Source organism: Plectropomus leopardus, chromosome 14 (genome assembly GCF_008729295.1).
Source record: "Plectropomus leopardus isolate mb chromosome 14, YSFRI_Pleo_2.0, whole genome shotgun sequence".
Classification (NCBI taxonomy): Eukaryota; Metazoa; Chordata; class Actinopteri; order Perciformes; family Serranidae; genus Plectropomus; species Plectropomus leopardus.
Window position 1 is genome coordinate 13,587,309 of NC_056476.1, and position 24,675 is coordinate 13,611,983.

Consider the following 24,675-nt stretch of genomic DNA (forward strand, 5'->3'; position numbering starts at 1 on the left):
ACATGTTGGCTATGCGGAAGAGAGGTTATATTCACAGTATTATTTATAACCATAACAATAAACTTAATGATTAAAATGACCTCAAATATAACAACAATAAAAGCTAGTTAAAATAAAGGGTGTGAAATCTATTTCCTCATTGAGGCCTCAATGAGAAAAGCATCAAATTTAAAATCCAAATAGTCTCTCATAAGTAATTTTAGTAAGACATTAAATACCCTCCACTTGCAAAAGGCTGTTTTTGGCATTATTATAGTTATGGGAATGGTGTGCCAAAGGGAAATCTACATTTTTGGTTGTAATGGCATATTTTGCCACTCCATCTTTCAAACACAGTTTAATGTAAAAAGTCTCACATGGTCAGGTTGACTCTTGTATTTTATCTCTGCCTCTGTTTCTTCTTGCTATTGCTGCTCTGCATGTCTGCATGTTTACTTAGTGTGTGTCGTTGCTTCATGCTGCATTCATGACTGTTTGTGCTTAAAAGTTATATGTTGTTGCTTCATGCTGCCTGCATGGCTATGTTGTGCTAAAATTCTATATGCTGTGGTGCTATTGTTTTGCGCTGCTCTTCTATTGTTTCTCGTGGCTTCGCATTGCTTGTGTTCTATCTTGGGAGTTCCTGTTTGTTGTAGGTGTTGCTGTCTTACTGGTGTCCTGCTGCTGTTGCTATGTGAATTTGATCATTTTAAAGGTTTCAAAACATCTTGCCAAAGGATTACAGAAAATGAAAGGTGGTACACTTCACGTACAATTAACAGAATGTTTTTTTTTTTTGTTTTTTTTTCAATGTGTCCTTTGTCTTGCGGTGTGCAATTTCTGATGTTGAATAATGTTAGATCGGCAACTACAAATGGTTTGCAATTATTTGAAAGTCCCATTAGGTCTCTTGAGCCAACTGGCACAGAAAAAAAATCTAAAAACTGTCTAAAACCAGCCAGTGTATGACCACTGAGGAAACTGAGCTAATAAGAAGTGACATTCCCAGAGCAGAGAGAATAGGTTGACACAAAGAGCGACAATAACACTGAATGAGCTATAAACACATTCAGACAGGTAGACAAAAACCACACATCATTCTTTGTGTGTTGGTTGCCGTGGGAACAAGCTCACAAAGGGGAGGCGACACTCAAGAGGTCAAAGTTCAGTGGGTCACTGGGGAGTAGTGCTAATGGGTTGTGGGGCGAAAGACATTTGCAAGGAGACGCGTCACAGATATACAACTTATAGAATTCATAGATTTGCACATTTTTGTGAAATATTACACAATGTAAAGTAGAATGTACAATGCTCATTATGTGCTGATTTTGAATGATTATTTTTTGAATGAAAAAAAAACAGCTCAACCTACTGGCTTAATTTTTCCTAAACTTATTTAATATATAAATTAAAAGTCTAGACTCTGTTGTGTATAATCACATGATAACTACAGTGGACAACATGTTAATGCGAATGGCCCCATCAAGAGCTGATATTTAAGTTTGTCTGTTCTGGGCTACTGTAGAAATAACATGGCGGGACTCATCACCAGCACCAGGCTTTGAAGCCAATCTTACAAAAGGGGAATTGCACCGTCTGGGTCACTTGTGTGATGCCATGGGGCCCAAAAAGTCTTTTTGACATTGACTTACATTTGGAAAGAGACATCTGTAACTCTGGTCATGATTTGACCATGTAGTTTGATAACATTTGGAAAGTTTTTAGAACAGCAAGTTTAAAGACTTATGGTGTGCTTGGCCACCGTAAGTCTCTGGTACACTTGCATATGAGCCCCATAATGCAGAAGATCTATGCAATTTAGGCCCCCAAGGAAAGCCTAAATATTATTAAAACCAACGATTCTAGGTAGTTAAATGAAAACATATAAATTAATTTTAAATTCCTTGTATGGCAATACAAAAATCTATTACAGTCACCATGTTTCCAGCACAGTTAAAGAGAGGTGAAAAAATAGAGCTTGCTCAAGCCTTTTTTAAACCCCACAGCGAAATTCAGTCTCCTCACAAACCACTTTTTTGTAAACTCTTGCGCCTGTTGGCTTCTGAACCAACATCAGGTGTCTATTAACGCTACGGGTCTATTAACAGACGTTGCCACAACAGCGCGTGTGTTTAAAAAGAGGTGATAAACCCAAATGTCAGACGCCACGTACACATACACAGCCTTTGAGTGTGTGGTTCACACGCTATCTAAACAGCAGCCCTCCACACTTCTGTTAAACTGCACCATGAGACCAATTTCTGTGACAACAAGGCAGCTGAAGTAGATATTATTAGCCTAAATTACTAAGAACTAAAAACACTCTTTGTTTTCTGGCAAGTGACAGCTCATCAGCGAGCAGCAACGTACCTGAGGCCAAAACGTTGCATGTCTGCCTTTGTTAAGGGCCACAGTGACGCAACGGACACATAATGGTGGCATTATTTTGGGAGCAATTTACCGTTGGTGTGTTTAAGGCCACACGCAATCTTATTTAGAGCCACTGAAAGCATTAACTGACTTTGGCACCAAAGTATGGCTATAGATGTTTAAACAGATTGTGTTTGACCTTTATTTTTTGTTTTTTTTAAAAAATTGGACTTTATTAACTCTTTAACACATGGATCAAGCAACTTGGCTAGAAATGCCCTGCAAACTGCAAAAAATGATTAAAAGGTGACAAGAAGATGATCTGAAACTTACTTGGGGGATTGTTAGATATTATCAAAAAAAAAATGGGGGAAAATGTCAAGAAATTTATATTTTTAACTCTTAGCTCTAATTTCTTGCTATTTTTTGGCGGCAATTCTTATTAAGTTGCTTGCTGGCCTCTCTCAGTCTTTGAAAGAAATCAAGCCAATTTGCTCAGGTATCAAAGGGTTCATGTTAAATGTATGATTTAACTGCAATTTAACTGGTAGGAAGAATAGTTTAAGGAAAAAGTGAAATGAATTTTTCTTAGACTTCCTTGTCAATGTCTTGAACGCTGAGACTTAACATAATGCTGCATCTATAATTATGAATCACAAACAAGTTCGACTACCTGTTACAAGTATGGAAACGTTTTTGTTGCCATACCAACTGCGATGACAGGCATGCTGGAGAGGGTGTCTGTCTGAGGGTGTGGTTATGTATCACTAGCTGCTGTGCCAAAGAGGACATGCATGACTTTGAGGAGATTGATAATGCTCCGTGTGTTGAGTCAGGGATGTATTTTTCCAAAGCAGAAGCTGTCACAAAGTATCACAATTCTGCCTGAAGTGTTTCCAGGAACTTCTTCATGGTGCAGTTGTGCAGGTTCTTGAGGCAGATTTTTAAGGGGCCCTGCCCTGAACAAAGCACTTTATATGCTTATTCCAGAGGGAAACCATTTCAAACAATAAATCAAAATTCTCTTTCTCTCTCTCCTCCTTCCAGTCCTCCCATTTTCAGTCAACCGTGTCGACCAGAAGAGGGGGTATTTTACGGTAAGCCTGGGCCTCCTGGCTTGACAGGGGTAGTAAATTGATAGCAGGACTAGTGGAGCTGAGTCAACAAGCTGAGTGGAGAGGGAGAGAGAGATTTTTTGGGGGTTGGAAGAATTGTGCTGCAACTTCATTGGGCTGCTGGGAAGCAGCGAGGAAATCCTGGCAGCTGTAATCTTTACTGGAAGACGTCGCTGTGACCTGTTTGCTGCTGCGTGTGTGTGCGTCAGAGAAAGAGAGAAGCTGCGTTTAAGTGTGTCTCGCTTCCTCACAGGGAAAGTGAGAAATGGTGCGAAGAGAAAAAAGAATAATTGATGATATAAGTTAAGAGTAAAAGTATCATTTGCAGTGGCAGGAGGGAGTATGCACTGTAAAATCTGACAAGTTGGTTTTAATCTTAATTTATATTTACTTTATATCTAAGTGTTAAATTGACTTAAAATTTAGTTATATTCACCTATTATTGTGAAGTTGCTGCAACTTCATTAAAGTTTCATTAAATCAATCTTTCTAAGTCTTAGCAACTTCAGTAAACCAAGTATACTGTGCTTTAAGTCTGCATTCTGCTGATTGCAAATTAGCCAGTCATGTTTGCATTTTCTCAAACATGTTCAGAAAACAGAACTCGCAAATCTCCTTACTTCATCATCGCCAAAATCCTCTATTTCATGATCAAGTCAGACTTACTGTTTACTGAGGTTGCTAACACTTAGAAAGAACAACATAATTCCACCTGTTATTTTTAAGTTGCAACAGTTTCACAAAATTGATTAAATACAGCTAAATTTCAAGTAAATGTAACACTAAGATTAATAGTTATATTTATTTTCCTTTTTAAAGGGAAATGTTTTCCAATATTATTTCAAATGAGATCAACTTGTCAGATTTTACAGTGAGGGAAATGACAATGAATAGGTATGTGGTTTTAAGGAAGGAAAAAGGTGGAGACAAGGAGCAAAAACACTGAGTGAGTCACTCCAGTTTTTTTTGTATTCAGACAATGAAGTTTCTATCTATCTCCTTTCGTCTGTCATCCCACCTCCCCGTGCTGAGCATCCCCCCTCCTTACCTCCCTTCACCTTCCAAACTATTTTCCTCTGTCGATTTTTTCTCGTCATCCCCCTCCCGGTACTTGGACTTCGCCACTATATGTGCATGCATTGCCTGAGCAGACCGGTTTGCTCAGTTTTACAATAGTAACCAGGCTGAAAGGCTGGCAGAGGCACAAAGCCTCTGCTTCTTTACAAGGGGCTGCAAAGAAACTGAAGGAGGGTATTGTTGGGACACAGTGAGCCTCTGCATTACATCAGCTCAGACACCCATGCAAAAAATGTGTGCACGCAAATTGAGCACATATATGTTGAACATATATTACAGCAAAAGATGTACCCTTGCAATTGCAAATTGTTTATATCCATCTGTCCTTTTTCTCATTGATGTTTTCTGATACATACATGCATGCAACAGAAACAATAAGTGACTAAGGCCATGTAAACTGGGTCAGCAAACCCATTAATGTGGCTCTGCATTGTTTGGAGTTTGTCGCGTGCCGTCACTTCCTCACAAGAGTGGACATTTTTTCTTAATGATTATTAGGTTAAAGGGAATTTTGCAGGTTTCCCTCTGGAGACTGTCATGCACATTTTGAACACTGTGTTGCATTTTGTATTTAAAAAAAAGAAAGAAAGAAGGTATTTGTTTGGTCTGCCAACGATTTTCACTTTGTGTCTCTCTGGGGAAACATTTAACAAGCATTCTTTTAAGCTTTCACTTTAAAGTCTGTGCGTGCAAGTACTACACAGATATCAAATGCAGTGCATGTGCATTTTGGTGCAAGAGACTTGCAAACAAAAAGGAGTTTGTCTATCTGTGAATACAAACACAGCACCACTGTGAGTGCACACAGTTAAGACATAACATCCATTCTCCACTATGTGTGGTAGCAATAACAGAACAGGAAAAAAAAAAGCTTTACCGCAAAGGGAGTCTGTTTTTTGTTGGATGTATATGGTTAAAATAACCTCAAGTTGCCTATAGAGCCGGGACAAATTCTCCCTTTATAAAGCTAATATGTGGTTTTGTGGTGAAACCAAAGGGAGCCACTGTATTTGATGCAGCTTCCTAAAAATCACCCATCTGCACTCCATAGTGTATTGTATCACTGTTCTCCCTGAGGCAAGGTTCAGTGATACACCTCTTTTCTTTGAGTTGACAGGCTCGACAATGCCAGGCATGCAGGAGTTATGCTCTATACACAACCGTGGTACTTTTTTCCCCAAATCTCTGATGCACTCTTTCCTTTTTGTTCAGTCTGTCAGATGATTTCAGGAGAAGGTCAGTGGGGAGGGACTTCAGAAATCAGACCTCAGTGAAAAAATGTCTTTTTATGAGATGAAAAGGAAGAGAAAGAAGCTTTGGAGCCTAAGCCAAAGGGATCGCCAAGAGGGCGTTATAACTCCAGACTCTTGATTAAAGGGCAGTTGCACAGCTGCAAAAACCTTGGTTGATATGTGATGGATGCATTGGCGCCCCTAGAAATTTTCCATAGGGGTGGCCAGCTGGGGCCACTGAAAATCTTGGGGTGGCACAACTAAACCAAAAGCCATAAATGTATTCCTGGAGTTCTATGATGCTGTTGTGGTGTATAGGCTACTTGAAAACGATGCAAATATGGAGAGTTAAGGAATCACATACTGATATACTTTGGTGTTGTATTTTACAGTGAATGCTACTAGTTACCTGATGTGTAATATGCTGGTATTTCCTCTCATGCAGGTGCAGATTATACCCGCTGTTTGGTCTTCGGTTTAGTGTGTTCATGTGCAATTTTTTTGGCTGAGACATGGCTACATGAGGGATACTCAGCAAGGGTCTATCATTGCCACTAGTTCACTGATTTGGTTTGGTGTGTCTGGGCCTTTAGATTGCCTAGTTTCACAAGACACGACTACCTTTGTGCAAGCTGAAAAAATGAGCGTACCACATAGTTAGGGGGGCCATGGCTATCCCCCCGTGGGGAAGCCACCAGATGAATGTGTACCAGTACTGCATGTGTTTCCATTGGTGCAAAAACCACAAACATGAAAAAGTATTTTTTTTCATCTGTCATATTTTTGGTAAAACATGGGAGCTTTTAGTTATAGCATTTTAAGTGATAGACTACTTGATAAACTGCATGCTTCTGCCTCACTGCAATAACAACCGTCATCTTATGTCCTCATCTAGTGAAATTCCTCCCCTTCAGTTTAGTCTGTGAATGAGGTATTATGCATATCCATGGCGACCACACTGCAGACTCTCTGGAGTTTGCATAGAAATGAGAAGTTAAGAATGAAAGAGACGAGAGCAAAGACGCACACACTCTCTCTTTTCTCTCTCTGCAGAGTGCCAGAAAGCACAAACATTCCCACGTGATGATGGAGTCTGCTCCCTCCCTCAATGGGCGGACAATAGCGCGCCGGCGCACCTCCACGCGCACACACACAGAGAGGAGCCTAAACTCTGAGAGGGCGCAGGTCCGCCTTGAGACAACTTTCCACCTTAAAGGCGCGTTTACGGACCAGCACTCTGAGGAATACAGTCTGTTTTTTTGCCCTCTTGCACACAATGGAGCAGTGAACTGTTTCTCTTTTCTTCAAATGGGAATTATATGCGCGCGTGAAACTTTGGCTCACTTTTCTCCTCAGTGATTGTGAGACGCGCGAAACATGCCGGAGCGAATAAGCATTTCGGACTTCGTGGTCCTGACAAATGAGGACTTGTCTTCGCCCGGGACTTCAAGTTTTCAGTCTAAAATGAGCGACTGTCGGAACACAGTTTCAACCGTGGAGGAGGTGAGGGAGGAGGAGGAGGAGGGGGAGACGCTGTTGTTTACCTGTCCATGTAGCATGTTTGTAGCTCTGACTGAAGGAGGGCTGCTCCTGTAGGCTAGCTAGCTTGATTTTCTCAGGTGACATCCTCAGGGGTTTCACAGCCTTGTGAAACTAACAATTATCTCGTTAGACAGTTTCTGTAAAGTTGTTTCCTGGTGAGATAAACGGGAAGACTTTGCCCCAGGTTTTAGAAAGCAGTCGTTTCAATCCAAAAGCTGCAATGCTAACAGGATACATTCAAAACTGTACAGGTGCAATGTGTTTTTCTGTGCAAGAACTAGTTTTAGGGCGACATATTTTTGAGGTGTGCTGATTTTGGGGTGACTTGGTGCTCTCCTGTCATCTCTCTGGTTGTGAACAGGGCAATGTGAGTGTTCATTAGTGTTTTGCACCATTTCCATATAATGCGAGACCCAAAGCTAGCTGCATGGTACTGTTGGTCAAGCTCTGTGTGTGTCTTCAGAAGAGGCTGGATGACTGGAAAAGTGAAGGTTACATGAGGTAATCTAGCACACACAGTTTACTTGGCCTTATCTTCCACCACAAGGGAGTCGGACTGAGATGGGACACAAACAGAACACACACAGCACTGCAGACATGACAGAAACAAGTGAATAACAGATTATGGTATTGTTCTTGTGAGTGTAAGCGTGCACACACTTTTGTCTATCCTTGCAAGCATGTCTGTGAAGACCAGTCTGTGCATTTTCTCAGTTTGAACTGGTACTTTGGCTTAAGGCCTGTTTGTGGTCTCTGTGTGTGTGCGTTTGTGTTTGTTTGAAATATGTTCTCCCAAAGTTCCTTGGGCCAAGGAGGAAACAGAGGGTGGCTTGCTTGAACTCTGTCATAAAGCAAATAATCCAAGTTTACACACAAGTCGATCCTTCCTAGTTTGTCTTCCTTGTGACATAATGTCTTCACTGTTCTACTGTAACTCAAGGTTGATCTCTGTTTCAGCTAGAGCTTGAATCACCATGACTTTGCTGTAGCAAATAGAAAACTGTGTTTTCTAAAACTAAATAGACACCATGGGGATAAATGATATAGCTTTCTATGCAATGGCTGGTTTACATTAGCAAGACAGTCTATAGTAGGGGAGCAAAGTATGAGATTTTCATGGTGCGATAACCGTCTCAGAAAATATTTCACGGTATTACAGAATTGTTATTATTATGAGTAAGAATGACCTGTAAAGGAATAAAAACAGAAGGTTAGATTTGGTTGAACAAACGTTTTATTACTGATGTAGATGATGTGATATTCTCCATCCAGCTGCGTGTTTTTCAGTGTCATTGATAAGCACATGTACATGGTATGATAACCTTCAGCTTTTAGATGGTATGCCTTAAAACCAGTATGTCGCTGCAACTCTAGTCTACAGTGCAGATATCTGAATATTTCACTGACATTACATGATGGAATCCAGTTGTCCAATCCAATATTGCATGGTGTCCTCATGAAAGGTCTTCATTAAGACTTTCCTGGCTAGGAACTGACCGCTGAGCAGAGATGGAGACAGCAGAGTCCAGGGTTTATAAAGAGTTTTACACAGCTGTCTGATCTATTTATCTTGGGATAATATCCATATTTATGGCCATGACATACTGGAAAATACATAGCTGGAATAGCTGCCCTGGGGAGGGACATGTTGGAATCTTACACATGTGCACACAGACAGACAGACAGACAGACAGACAGACAGACCCACACACAGATGTAAATGCAACAGTCCCTTTATAGACAGATCTATGGTTATTATGTTTAGTCTGCTCAGCAGGGACAAGCTTGATTAATGGCTAGGGTAATGTGTGGGCATGTGTGTGGTTTACGACAGCAGGCCGGGAGACAGAGACACCATTTACCCCCGACACACACTCGGCTGCTTGTTACTTATTACTCCTGATTAGAGGCAAAGATAAAAGGAGAAAGACAGGGATAAGGAATAGTTTCATTTTCTGTAAGCTGTAATCGGATTTATGTCATTTCCATAAATGTTTTTTAAAGAACAGATTGAAAGTTTTTCCTCATGTTTGGCATATTTGAAATGAAATACTAAAGGTTGTCTTGAAGCGAAGGGTGTCATGTGCCTAGTTAATGCTGTAAGTAAGGATCAGATATCAGTCAGTCATGCTCAGCTGACAGCAGTTGCGCACACACCCAGCAGGTGAACACCACCTCGCATACAGGCACAAAAAGTCTTTATAAATGACACTGTAGTTTCTCAACATCAGTACACCTTCGGGTGCGGCTCATTGCCCGCTTCAGAAGGGATGTGTTGTTTGTTTGTCTGTCTCAACACCTGTCTGACAGGTGGGTTGTCTGGGTGTATTTATGATATGTGTGATCTGATTTATTCCACAAAATCCAACAAACACAACCAGTTTTGTTAACTTGCACCAGCTTGTTTCCACTGTTTATCTGCTGCCTGCCAGCCAACTTAGAGGAAATTGCACCAGCGAGTAACTCCCTTCTCCACTCTCCACTAAATCACTTTCCCGTTCATTGTCTGCAGGGTCGCATTACACAGCACCCTGCCACCTTTTAATTAGTGAACTAACACTTAGGGAATGGACTTGGCCAGGAAGGACTGGAGCATGTAAACAGCATCATCTAACAAGGCAGAGTCTCTGTTAAGTCAGGATTACTGGCTCATTAAAGCTATTTCTAGTGGCGTGTAGGTGGAGTGCTGCATGTCTCGCTCAGTAAAACAAGTGGCCTGTGTGAGGAGAATAAACAGGATGTCGCTTCAAACCTTCTTGGTTTTGAAGAGATTGATCATCCAATTGCAATGAAGCCAACTGACTGTATGCTTTTGGTCTGCATCATGTCTTGTGTGTCTCAGTGTGAGGAAGTGTTGCTTCAGCCTGAAAAGTGAAATAAATGCACTGACATCATTCAGGGTTAAATGCAAGACAGATGATTGTCTTGCTGGCAAGTGCTGACTCACCTGTTCGTCTTCGTCACACACCGTGAGAAAATTCAGCATAACTAATCACACACACATATACCTGCTGTAAACCTTGAGAACAGTAAAGCAAACACATGTCAAAAATCGTCACGTCTGAGTATTTATTTTCAAATCTATGAAAGATTGCAACCCCAAATCTGAACATTATGGACGGGGAGGGCTTGAATGTAGTTCCGGTTCAGCGATATGTATTGTTTGTTTTTATATTTTTAATGATGTCTCCTGTTTGCTGGTTGTGTGCCCCACATGTGTTGACGGGTCAGGCTTTATATGTTATATACTGTGAAACAGCAGGAATTTGTCAGTCATCAGAGATGTTCCTGATAGGCTTATAGCGATGTGGTTTTGCCGTTCATATCTGTCTATCCGGTGTATTATCGGGTTATTTCAGGCAATGCTGCAGATCAATGAGCAGGACTACTATATGGCAATGTTGGATTTACAAGATTTTTGTATTTGTGTGCATCCTGCTTAAAATGAACAGTTATTTAATTCATCAGATAAGCTAAAAACAGGCACAATTTCCTAAATGAAAGGAAGCATTTTTAAGTGAAAACGTTTTTACTTTATTGATGATTTTGAATTTTAACACCCATCTTTGTCTCTTTGTTTTATTGCAGTCTCTGGAGATGGACCTCACAACTCTACAGAGGATGAAGAAGATGATCAAAGCTATACACACTTCAGGACTCTGTAAGTATAAATGCATTACATTGTATGGGCTCATTGACACTACTAGTTTAAGACAAAAAATCACAGGCTCATTTACTAGCTTTTTCCAGAACTTTCAGCTGCTTTACATGGCCTTAATCATGGGATAGTTTTGTTTTGCTGACTTGGTAGTTGTTAGGATGTCACCCACAGCACTCTGACAACTCCTTATTCTTGTTGGCTTAAAATCAGGCATGATTATTTTTCAGATTGCAAAGTTTGACAAAACAACTTCAACTCAAGGTCCACTAACTAGAGGGGCTGCACCGATTATGAATTCTGGGCTGATACTGTTTCAAAAAACAATTTGGCAAATACCGATATTGTTTCTTGTTGTTCATTTATCATAAAACTCGCCACCTCTTACGAATATTAATGAAGAAAAATGTACATGTTTTTCTTTACAAAGATAAGCATATTTATCTTAGTAATAATAATAATAACTTATAACTATATAACTTTGTATAGCAAAGTTCATACAGCATGTGTAACTCAAAAGTACTAAAAAAATGACAAAATACAGATAACACAGTAAGATAAAGTAAATAAGATACAAATACACAAACACACAGACACATACACACATAAAATATAGGAATTAGCCTTGACACAAATTAATTAAATAAAAGCTACCTAAATGCATGTCTAAAAAGACAGGTATAAGATTTAGTTTGAAGCTGTCCACTGGAAGGCTATTCCAGAGATGAGGGCCAATGACACAGAGTGCAGCATCACCGTACTTTTTAGTTCTAGTCGGTGAGACAATTAATTGACCAGAGATGGAGGATCTTAAGGATCAAGAGGGAAAGCATCCAAACAACATATCAGATAAATGGTCAGTAGCCAGTCCATTAAGAGATTTAAAAAACTAAAAGCAAAATCTTGAAAAGGAATCTGAAAATCAACAGGAAGTCTGTGAAGATCCTTTAAACCTGGAGTAATGTGTTCTCCGCGTTTAGTCTTGTTGAGTAGTCGTTCTGCTGCATATTGGATCATCTGAAGTTTGTTTAAAGATTTCTTTTTGCAGCGCAGTCTATTTCTTCTCTCATCCAAGATACAAGACACAGAGCTTAACAGCTACTTACTGAAAGCAAACGTGAAAACAAACCACATGTGCGCACGGCAGCCGTTGGCTTTTCATGCCAGAGTTTGGTCCAGCCTGTGGCTTCTTCCCTGAATCAGCAGCTTGGTATGCTAGCAGTGTTGTCCAAGTTGGATGGCAAATAATCAACACAGAAATTAACCAGTACAAGACTGAGATGACACAAAAGATAAACATGGACCACGGCCGATAACAGTCAAGAAGGCAAGTATCTGCTGATATCATTGCCTGGCCGATAAATCGATGTGACCCTACTTAGTTGCTTTTCCTAAGCTTTCGTTAGTGCACGGTCAGAGGAAAGCTTCACAAAAAAACAAAAACAAACCAACCAACAAAAAAACTGAGGAAGTTAACCTTGAGTTGAAATTTTTTTTGTTAAAATATTTACCAGGTCAAGAATAAGCTTTCATCTTATAATACTGTAAAAAAAAGTGTATATAGGTGAATATACTAAACAACACAACTTTTGACCACTTCCAAAAATCCAATAAAGAGGGAAGTCTGTCCTCACAAATGAAGCCTGTAAACTCTGCATGGAGTGTTTAAGTAAAGGTCAGCCTCTATTATGGCAGGATGAGCTCCTCAGTGCATAGGGGAGCCTCCACATAACTCATTGTACGAGCCTGGTTGGGATGACATCATGACGCTGATGTGCACAGTGGTGTTTATGAGTGAGGCCCCTTGTTATGGGACTGGAGTGAGTGGGATGCTGGGTGATTGTGTTTATAGAGTGTATGGTTTTGTGGTGTACGTGTGTGTGTCTACGTCTCAGCAGATGGTATGTGCGGTTTCAGTGCAACGAGGTGCTACACAGTGACCCAACAGACCCACTGGGTCAGTAAATGAATGTTTTTTTTGAGTGTGTATGTGTCACTGCAGTATGTCACCGTAATTCACCATGGAACTATCAAAAATAAAAATGCCCAAGATGTGAGTGTTCACCTCAAAAATGCGCGGGAGAAGCAAAGGAACTGCATAACATATCCTGAAGTTGTTTTTCTGCGCTTGCTTACAAGCCTGCTTCCCGTTTCGAGGCTTCAAGTCATCGTTTTTAGTAAAAATGAGTCAGAGAGGCAGCTGCCCAGAATTAGGCAACCAGATACCTTCAGCAGCAATATTGTAGCTGCAGAGATGTGCTCCATGATTATTGTCCATATGTGTTCACTCTACTCCTTTATTTCTTCTTCTGTATCTAAATAGAATCATATGGGTTAGTTCCAGTAATGTGACCATGGGAGGCCCCCTCTTTCTCTCATTATGTTGTTGAAGCCCTCAATCAGCTCCGATGTTAATCGGCAGTCTGACTCACCACGCATACAAACACATGTGTGCGCCCACTTCTCCCTGACGCTAGTCTGATGGTCCGTTACTGTGTCACACATGCAAAAACACACATTGTGAGATGTTCTCTTCTTTCGATCTCTATTCCCATAAACCGCTAAGTACCACTTCTTTGCCAAGACGTTGTGGCCTGCAAGTCTGTGTGTGTTCTGGCAGACGAGTGAAAGAGTTGAGTTGCTCTGCTGGTATCTGGCAGTTAAAGGTCAGCTGTAAAATCATCCTCTCAGCTCCTCTGTGACTCAGCAGTTAGTTGCTTGGTAGATGTATGTTGTTTGTTATAATACTTTTTTTAATGACCATGCAGTCATAATGTCTCCTGCTCCCCTTTTGGTTTACGCTCCTTCTGCAGTGTGTCTGCATACTTTCCTTAGATTTACACTTTTGCTGCCATGCACATCTCACTTTTTCTTTTCAGCTAGTTTGTACAAACGGTGACAGTCTGTCTCCCAACTAGAGTCAGTTTACCATTTTATAATTGTCTTGAGGTGGAAACTGGAGCAGAAGAGATGAAATTCCTTCTGCTTATTTCTGCTCTGGAAACTTCTGCAGAAGTCTGCTCCACATGTTCCTTTATTACTTCCTTAAATTGTTGAATCCTCACCATAAATAGATGATTTAAATTTGTGTTAATGTTGGGGGTTCCCAAAGTCAACAAAGAGGTTTCAGTATGACTGTGAGCAGACATTTGGTTTTAACTGTTCATCAGGTGCTCATCTTTGTTTATCAAAAGTGATTATTTCCATTGGGTTGAATTGTAACTTGTGTTTATTTGATGTCCTCCTCTAAGCCTCACTTTAAAATAGCTGTAGGGTAAAACCCATTCACTGAAATGTAAACCAGTGCGGTGCCAGTCGGAGCTCAGATTCTTTTCCATCAGCCTTTTTCCTCATAAATTCAACAAACTGGGAACCAAGTCAGGTCATGACCCCTGGGAAAGTGACCTCTAAGCCCCAGAGAAACATGGGTCTCTATATGTTTGCCTGTCTCCAGCTCCAGGATGGCTGGAAACCAGTACTAATTTATCCCACATGCTTGTCTTGTTAAAATACTCTCAATGCAACTGGGCAAGTCAATCTGCCTTCTTAAGTTTAAATGCACATGTAATTCAAGTCTGATTCAGTTTTTAACTTATGAAGTCTACATACTTATTTGTGTCTGTGTTGTTTTCAGCTCATGTGGACAACAAGGAGCAGTATGTTGAGGTGCTGGAGAATCTGGGGAATAGCCACCTAACCCAGGACAACAACGAAGTCTCCACAGGGTTCCTCAACTTGGCTGTGTTCACCAGAGAGGTCACGGCCCTCTTCAAAAATCTGGTGAGGAAAGAGGAGAAGAGCGTGGAGGAAAAAGGGAAAGGGAAAGAAGAGATGCTTCCTTAAATTAGCTGTTTTTACTAGAAGGTTCAAACCACACATGCAACTGTGTGTGAGGGAGGGATGGAAATAAAAACAAAAACCATAGAAGAAAGATGAGTCTGTCATTGTATTTCTATGGACAAAACTGGAAGAGGGAAGAGAAGCTGCTCCATTATATGACTGGCTCTAAAATATTCCAATAGTGGTATGATTGGAAAGTTTGAAGAAAGTGCATCAGCAAAATTTAGTTTGTTTATTTGAAACAGCAGTAGGTGAAGGAACCCCAAATCTCTCCCCATTAAGATATTAGGTGTCTGTGTGTGTGTTCATTATCACAGAGTAAAAAGAGTGTGCGCACCTGCATTACATGCATGAATGCATGAACGAAAGTGCTTTTCAACAGCTGCATGTTTGCACCTCTCGACTCTAAAACCTGTGGCCATCCGGAACCCTCCCACTGATAGTTTCTATGGCGATGATAATTCATCCCAGACCTCCATGCGTGAGTCAACACACACGTCTCCCTCCAGCGTGTCAATCAGAGCCTCATCGGGGAGACTGAGTCGTACAGATGTGAACAGGAAGTGGTTCTAAAACACTAACTGGAGGGTCATTTAAGGAGCTAAAAAATTAACCTGAGCGTGCCCCTCAATGCCATGTGTACGTGATAAAGTGCTCTTCCCAATAACAATGTTTGCATGCACAATTTATTCAGATTTCTGCCCTTGCTCCAAACACAACAGTGTTCCTCCTAAGCTGTTTACATGGCTAACAAAATTAATATTCCTCTAATATTCTTGTCAACATGCAGCCGTGCATTCTCTGATCAATCGTCAACATCCAAGGCTGAAAAACAAAGCTAATGAGAAAATTTGCGGTTCTGTTAATGGCCAGTTGAGGCTGGGTCCTAAAGTGAGGCGATCCCCACAGACCCCACCATGTTAAAATGTCCAACTTTGCATTAGAAATAAACATGCTACAAAAACGGTTTTGGTCTCTAAAGCTAATTTTAACATCCATGGCAACTTTACGGGGGGTGGATTTTTGTACAGCTCACCCATTTACATTTTATTAAGATATTAAGTTACACATATTTTAGGCAGGGGCAGCTTGAGTGACAGCTTGTCTCAAGGGATCACAACAGTCTACTAGTTATTCATCCTACCCTGTCCCAAAGCTCCAACCTCTCATCCAAATATGTTCACTTCTGCCTCCTAAAATCCAAGGCGTCGACAACCGAAATCTTAAACTTGAGGCAGAAAAGTCCACAAACCAATGGGTGACGTCACAATCACAATGTCCATTATTTTGTACAGTCTATGACCATGATTAACATGACTTAACATATATGGTGAAAAAGTGAAACGGCTGGAGCTGCTTTTGCCATTTGTCTTCTTTGGATTGAAAAAAAAAATTCTTAAAAGTTTTTCAATGGTGGCAGACTTTTTTGGCCATGCAAACTTAACCTTTGACTTTAATTCGTTTAACCATCTTCTTGAAAAGGTTGGCAGTGTGATATTTGCACATATCCAAAAGCCTGTTTTTTCTAACAATAAATGTAGCCATTTCTTTTGGGCATGCATCTCTTCCACAGCTTTAAAAAATTTCGATGAGTGGGTTTGTGTAAATAACATCCATCACAACACACAGAGCTGACCGTAAACAGGCCATGTGTCACAAACCGCAGTAAAAACCCAAATTCAGAATGCACTGTAAACATGTCCAAAAAAGGCTCCTAAAACCCGAATGATACCAGCATATCCCACATGTCTTAATTGGAAAATGCTACACATTGAAAAAGGCCTAATTTAAAGTATATTGTTTACATTACCCATATCAAATTTGGAATATTTTTATATTCAGAATAATACTGGAATATTAGTGTAAACGTAGTCAATGTCTCAGTGTTCACACAGGCATGCATGCATTGATCAGTATTATTGGTACATGTGTTGACACTTTGGGAACAGGTATTTCCTCATGTCAGAACATGATGTCTTATCTAATAGTTACCTCACATTTTGGATGCCAACCAAAACAGTCTCTAGGCTGCTGTGTCAATATATGAAGGTCAGCTCTGCCGTCAGCTCACGGAAGTGGTTGGACATTATTTATGTTAAGAGCAGGGTGCAGCTAATCCACAAGGATCCATTGAAAGGCTACAGTGACAACAGACTTTGTAAATTTCGACAATGGTCAACTGGAGAGTTGAACAGGAGGTGATGGATCATGTGGTCGTGCTGCATGCCTAAGTAAAGATGTGATGTATTATCATGGGGGACTTTGGGGTAATTATTTATGACTGTAAAGTGCAACCTGTTGGGATTAAGCCGGTTGTTTTGTGATTCATTCTCCCCAGATCTACGACTCAGTTCGGCTCATTTCCTCATGACCTTAAATTAATCTCAAATTTCATTTTGCTGTACACAAACACTCATAAAGTAATTGCGTCATGCTCCCCCCTTGCATGAAAAAATCTTAATTACTGTCCAGTGTTTTCTTTTCATGAATCACCGGTTCAAAGTGACTGAATCACCATGTTTTTGAGTTATCTGCACTCATTCCCAGAAATGTAAGTCCATAGGGAGATGGGAGTGTGCAGAACTGTGTGTGTGCATGTGCAAGTGTTTGCTCATACTGTAAGAGATAAGAGCCACCTGTAACTTTATGTGGAATATTTTTAACTTCTTAATCATTTGCTCTGCTCTCGCATGTTTCAGGTGCAAAACCTCAACAACATCATGGCGTTTCCTTTGGAAAATGTGCTGAAGTCCGAACTCCGGGACAGCAGACTAGTGAGTTGAGATTATATTAAAAAATCATTCATAAAACTACTGGCTTGACTGGAATACATAAGATGATGACTTGTTGGATGACAGAGTGACTCTGTCCTACAAGGGAAGTTCCACCCTAAAAAATTATGTAACATTTTTCAGTTCTGTTTTAAAGATATACTATGGGGGATTTTCCTAAAGAACAATGTATAGACTAAAGGTAATCCCCCTCAATCATCACTTATGACCCTCTGCAAAGACTCTGCCCTCTGCCTGTATTTTCTTGTTTTATTCTTTAAAAAAAAAAAAAAAAAAAAAAAAAAATATATATATATATATATATATATATATATATATATATATATATATATATATATATATATATATATATATATATATATATATATATGTATATATATCATTTTTATTTTTGTGTTTGGGACAATTATGGGCATGTAGCTAGCCTTCAGGTGGGCTTTAGAGAAAACCCACGATAAACAAAGTTAAATTTTTTTACCCAAATTTTCTATACATATAGCGATAATATAATTACTACAACAACATTGAGAAAATCTTATGTTGTGTCATCCCTAATGTAGACTGATTGATCAGATGAAGAACATTGGAGGTAGATCCCAGAATCATGGCAAAATAACCATATCTGGTCTTTTTTTGGAATATTCTATTTTATTAAAGTATTGTTAACCTTCCAGTAAATAACGGACCCATGCTGAACTTATTTGACAGTGCGGATAATTCTCTGCTCAGGAATACCGATGCCTGTTGATGTTTACTTTAATGTCCAAAATAACCAATATATCACAATATAAGATCAGTTCAGGGTGGATTTCCTCTCCAAGCAGGTAATTCTGTCTGTCTGCATTGCAGACACAGCTCAGCCCACTTAGATATTGGATAAGATGAGGCTGTTTATGCAGATTAATCAGTAAGATTCAGTTATGTTCCAAACCTGAACTGATCTCTTGCTCAGTATTTGTCCTTTTGATTTGCCACGCCGACAGACTAGTGAGTAATAACAGGCTAATGCCTCTGTAAGCTCCTGTCACTGCCCTTTCTTTGAAACAGCTGATTCCACAGCTGAACATTGCCTCACTGAAAGGCAAAATGCTACTGAAATCCTGTTCAGCCAGATAGCAGACCAGTTAGCATCATATGAGTAATCACGTCTCTGCGCATGAACTGTCTGGCTCTGTTCAGAAATACGCAGATAATAACCAGCACTGTAAAACACTGATTCACCTGACTGTGTGGACTGTGTTAACCCTGTCATGCAAATGTTTTTTTCCTCTTTTCTTCTCTACAGGAGCTCAAGAAACAGATGGAGAAAAGTTTGAAGGAGTATGACATAAAAATGTAATTAATCACACTCACACACTTAGTTTGTTACCCCACGTTGATATGGTCGAGACAGATGTTATTGCCTGAGGAGAATCACGTTGCACATTTGCAGTTCTTGCTGGTCTTTTACTGGGTCATAGACGTTGATGTAACAGCAGAGGTTAATTGGATAATAGTTCATTCCCCATGGCCGTTCTCCATTACACTGCTGTGAAATAAAACTGAGTCATTGCACTTTGCAGCGATTATTTGATCTTATTCTGACGGCAGACAGTGGTTGAAAGTGTTTTATAATTTTGTAAGGAGATTTCACCTTACCCTTATTGTCTTCTATCCAACTTCCTCCCTGTCTGTCTGTGCGGAAAAAATGCTCAGAAAGTTAATCATTACAGGAAGAGATTTGAATCTGACAGATTGAAGAGTTGTGAAGTACATTATATCCTTAAATGACTAGGGCTGTTGTCAACCAAAACAAAATTTTGGTTAACTGAGATTCTACTTACTCTTCAACCAACTGATCGAGTGATGGGGAGAAAAATTCTGCACATCATCGCTATATAAATGAAGTTGGTCACAGTGCACTCTGCCTGGTAGTGCTGTGTGTCCAACAAAGGGTTGTCCACATTAATGTTTGCTTAGGTCAAGTTTTGTTTGTTTTGGCAAGTGGAATGCTTTATGGCGTCCGAATTGGCAAGTGAAAAATAACTGTGATGTCTAATGTCACATTTGAAAACAAAGCTTTTTCAGTCGAGCTGTGTGAGAGAGTCAATCTCAGCATTGAGCATTAAACAGGACTGATGAGAAAAATCGGACATACTGGACACTATGGAAGTTAACTGAGGATGACTCTGTCGTTAACCACGACAACACGACATTACACATTACCAGTGGTCATAGATAACCTGGAAAAGTTATGGAATTTCAAAATTTTCCAGGCCTTAAAAAAAATAGTGGAATCAGCGAAGATGACTGACAGTTTTGGAAAAGTCACAGAATTTTGTTTTGTGTAATGAAATGGCATAGATAACCTTCTTCTGTTTAATGTAATGCAATGTCCTTCCACAAATTGATTTTCTGTAGCTGCTGATGTGACGTTGAGCTAATATGCATCAATGTTTACATTACATTACATTTCTTCATTTTCTCTCTGCGATCTGTCTCTCCCTTCATGTATAACAGCCAGCAGAAATTATGTTTAAATAGTTTGAATCTGAATCCAATAACTCAAGTGGGGCAAGATTTAAAAAAAACCCCAAAACATTATAGGTCCTTGAAAAGTGGTGACAAAGTTCTGAAATTTTGTCCATTAAAATGTGTAGGAACCTTGTAAATATCTGGCCCAGTAGCTAGCGTTAGCTGTCCACTGAGGGCTCTTGTGCGACAAGATCCTTTTCAGAATCTTTGTAATCCAGATTTGAGCTGCATTTTTTTTAGACTTTGTAAAATAAATCCAAAACGTTTAATCTGACACTGAATATGTTCTGTGTTAATCAATCTTTACGATTAAAAATGAAAGTTGAAAAATGTTTAACTTTGGGTAAAACACTGTGCTTGTCACTGTCACTGTTTATCCAAACGTCCAGTCAAAGTGGGACAAATACCACAAGGACTGTCACAAACATGGCCGGCGTTTTTGGCTGGGGATAAGAATGCTTTGGTGGACAGACTGCCTTATAAGACTAACGCCAGTGATTATCCGACCAATGAGAATTTGGTCTGGCAAGAACGACTAACCAATCGACCAACTAATCATAAGATATCAGAACCTATAGATGACTAAGAATAATGTTCTTATTTTTCTCACTTTTGCTCTTTTTTGTTTCCCTTCCCTCCCCTGTCAGCGGGAAGCTAGAGAAGGAGAGGAAGGAGAAGACCAGGCAGCTGGGTCTGATCAGGGCGGAGGGATCAGATGGAGGGGAGGACATGGAGAGAGAGCGGAGGACCTTTCAGCTGCAAATGTGTGAGGTGAGGGACTAGTGCCAGTCAAAATACCAGACCCAGAAACCTTTCACATACCTGAAGTGATGATTTGCTTCACATGGGTGGTCTGCTTTGTGGATTCTGTATTTCATCCGTGATCCACGGACGGATGGGGTTGATCCATTTTGTGTCTCTGTAGTAATTCCTTTGATGGAAAAAATATGTTTTAGAACGTCAAACATGATCTTATTGGTTGCGTCTTGCCGAGCTGCAGCAGGTCTTACACATTAGAAAGTGAAGTTCAAAGGCAGATGAAAATGCTTCATGATCCACACCTGACAGCCAAAATTGGGGGAAATTCTTTGAAAAATTCATTGGCAGTGCTGTTATACACAGGTGGTGTAGTCTCAGCTATGTATGTTAATGCATATGTAGCTTCATGAAACCCTGGGAAAAAAATAGGTCTAATCCTGACTGAGACCAGCTGTTGAGACAAAGAGGAGAGGCAGGGAAAATGGAATTTCCACTTGTTGCAAGCTGCTCCACCCCTTCGTCCGTCTGTCTGTCCGTCTGTCTTTCACACTACATACATAAAAACACACAAAAGTCCACATAAATAAACACAGGATAGAAACACTTCACTGAGCCTGTCTCCTTCTACAGAGGAGTATGTGCAGGGTGGAAATTATTCACAGTAAAGCCGGCACTATGTGTCTCTGTTAGTCTTCCTTTTTTTGAATGACGACTTTTTCCAGTTTCAGTCTACAAGGTTCACTGACTGGCTGGAGTGTTGAAATAAGGTGAAGACCTTTGGACCAGTATGAAGCACTGTCCTAAAAAGCAAGGAGCCACACATTACAGACATGCTCCAAATTGGTCATTAAAGATGTGTGGTCGAAAGACGTTTTTCAGAGCGAACAGTTGGAGACTCCCTGAGAAGAACTACCCACTGTAAAGTTCCCCCAAGAACGATATACTTTCAAGGGCTATTTTTTTTTTGCATTCGCACCATCAATAGGAACACTGAAGTGACATACTGCAGGCCCAGCTGTGGTTGGTGTCACAACGTCACTTTCACTTTCACAGTCAAAATGGAATTGTATTTCCATCGTCACGTGTTCACTGTCAGTCCGTTTGTCTGGGTTTTTTTCTGGGGTTTTTTTTTTCATCACAAGCTGTTGTTTGTGTTTTGTGTTGTCTGTTGTTTACACAGCTAACAGGTTTTTAAAAAATGATGATCGCTGGTGCTGCATCGTCGCCCTGGTTCCCTCGTCAAAAAGCCAATGGGATAGTGTCACTGGATTTTGGATTAGTGCAGAAAAAAGGCTCTGTGTCAAATTAAAGTTTATGATACATGAACATTTTATTCAGAAAGATAATTTAAATAAATGAACGCCACTTTTTAATGCATTCGGCAGAAGTAAGAAAGCTAACGCTAAGCTATAAACAAACTACAACACAGTCGCACAACCAACATCACCATGACAACAAGGCTGTAAAGCTGTACTCAGTATATGGCATTCTATAGTGTCATGTAACCCTTGTTAACAACTGCCTTTTTAGCATACCAAAAGTCTTCAAAATGTATGAGAGGGTATTTACTGACTTATTTTATGTTGAAGAATAAAATACAAAAGTCTCTTAAGCTTGTGTTAATAATTTACCTTATCTCAGACATCTAACCAAAAATCCACTGACTTTGAGAAGAGGGAACTGGGAGATCAAAAATGCTAACTTATTTCCGGGTTTTAGGGCTCATTCCTGCACCACTCTAGTGGCTGTGTTTAACCAGTCATGCATTTTTGTCTCTCTTTGTTCCTCTTGTGCTGGGAGAGTACTTAAATTGTAAAAGGAGTGAAAAAGTCCCTCAAAGTGGCATTCTAAGAACTACAGTCATTTCTAGTTCTTGTGGTGGAGACACAGCAAAAAGGGGAGTTCATCGAACTACGCAGAAGTCCCCCCCGGTCCGAAAATACTCCCAAGATTAGCCTTAAATTATGTGTACTGAAAAAATGGCGGCTTTATTTGATGTCTCATTTTTATATTCAGGCTTCATGTTTATGTGGCTACATCTGGCCTTTCCTTGGAGAGCTGCCATTTCTGCAGCTGTTTTTAACTGTCTGTTTATGCTTTCAGTATCTCTTGAAGATCCAGGAGCTTAAGGTGCGTCAGGGCCCTGATCTTCTCCAGAGCCTCATCAAATATTTCCAGGCCCAGCTCAGGTCAGGATCAGCCAGCAGCCAATCACCTTTACTATTTCTGCCTCGTTGCATTTTCTTTCTAGATGTGAAATAAGAGCAATGCGTATATTTATTTTATTTTATTTTTTCCTGGCCCAAAAAAACATATGGATTTGATTTCTACCTCAGGGTTTCTGTGAGAGATTTGCATAATAGTTGAGGTTCTTTGGTTTTCATTTTCCTTCCACAAGCTATTATTACTGTTGTTAACCATTTACCCATTTTGATAATACTGAGGGTTTTATGTGGGTACGGAGTTGCTTATACAGCTTTAGCATGTGATGTTTTGGCTGGTGTGAACTCGGATGTGTGGACAGAACTACCGTATGACTCAGCATTTGCTCTTTTTCTGTTCACAGTTTTTTTCAGGACGGGTTGAAAGCTGCGGAGAATCTCGCTCCCTTTATTGAGAAGCTTGCTGCATCTGTTCACACGGTAGATCTACACAAGCTGCAGCTTTGTCTTTCAACCTGTATTATAGCAGTCAGTGTTTATAGAGGAACAATTTAGTCATCTAGTGTCTGCAAACAGTAGTGTTAATATCCAGCTTTGTTATGATTTCAGCTGAGTATTTGTCATGATTAAGCGGTCAAAGGTTAAAGTCTGTGGTAGCGGCTGTTGTCCTATCTGACTCAAACTAATGTTCACAAAACACACACACACTTTTTCATATTTGTTTTCTTTATTTGTCAACCGTTGCTCAGTCACAATAGGTAAAACTGTGTCTACGAAGGCACTTACAGTAAAGCTCTCACTGTAAATCACATTGTGTTTTAGTACCTTCCTACAGCACTTTTTCTCTGGTACTCTTTCACAACAGCCAAAACCTCAGTCCCCCTCCCCTCTCCTCTAAACTTCCCCCCAGCTGAACCCACAGGCAGAGACTTATTGCAGCCTATTCCCAGAAATACTTCCCCCTATTACCAAAAGATGAAACTGAAAGCATCCCTTATTTTCATTCCTTCCCTGGTGCACACCTATTTCTCCAACCACTCCGACTGGTTTCCAGTCCCTTTTCTGGATGGAGCCTTGGAAACAGACTGTTAACTGTGATACTAGGATCGTTAGAGGTTTTTCTGGTTCTGCATGGACAGAACAGAGACCCGCTCAGACATGCCAGACCTCAGCCTCAAGAAGGAAATTCAGACAGATTCTGTGTTATGGCTCCAAGGAAAAATGCTGAAATGTTTAAGTCAAACTGACTTATGTTGCATGCATGACGGTGTTTCTGCTTTCATATGAAATGCACAGACTCTTAGGACGACACACCCCAGTTCTGAGCTCTGTTCTGCATTATTTAAGCCATTACACAAAGCTCTGATGTATTATCATTCCACACCCAATTCTTGGAACAAATAAAAAAAAAAACCACATTGCATATGATCAAATGAACGTGGTAGAACACTAACACATGTTGTTTTTCCAACTAATTGTTTTTTATTGCGGCAATTCACTGACTTTTATGGTGTTTTAGGTACGTCTGGACCAAGACGAGGAGGTAAAACAACTCACTCAGTTGAGGGATTCTCTGAGATTACTCCTGCAAGTGGAGGGGAAAGAGGTATGCCTTTTCATAATGCACCTTTATTA

General features: G+C 40.1%; 1 protein-coding gene across 1 annotated transcript in view; it reads left to right on the forward strand.

Annotated features, from left to right (window-relative positions):
* The first annotated feature begins 6,926 nt into the window (after positions 1-6,926).
* Positions 6,927-24,675, forward strand: part of asap3 (ArfGAP with SH3 domain, ankyrin repeat and PH domain 3) — a 34,620-nt gene continuing 16,871 nt past the window's right edge. The window contains exons 1-9 of the mRNA XM_042500394.1: positions 6,927-7,276; positions 10,904-10,976; positions 14,608-14,753; positions 17,513-17,587; positions 18,891-18,940; positions 20,767-20,890; positions 22,982-23,067; positions 23,445-23,520; positions 24,560-24,646. Of these exons, the coding sequence (XP_042356328.1) occupies positions 7,151-7,276; positions 10,904-10,976; positions 14,608-14,753; positions 17,513-17,587; positions 18,891-18,940; positions 20,767-20,890; positions 22,982-23,067; positions 23,445-23,520; positions 24,560-24,646 (843 nt within the window). The 5' untranslated portion in view covers positions 6,927-7,150. The remainder of the gene's footprint in view (positions 7,277-10,903; positions 10,977-14,607; positions 14,754-17,512; positions 17,588-18,890; positions 18,941-20,766; positions 20,891-22,981; positions 23,068-23,444; positions 23,521-24,559; positions 24,647-24,675) is intronic.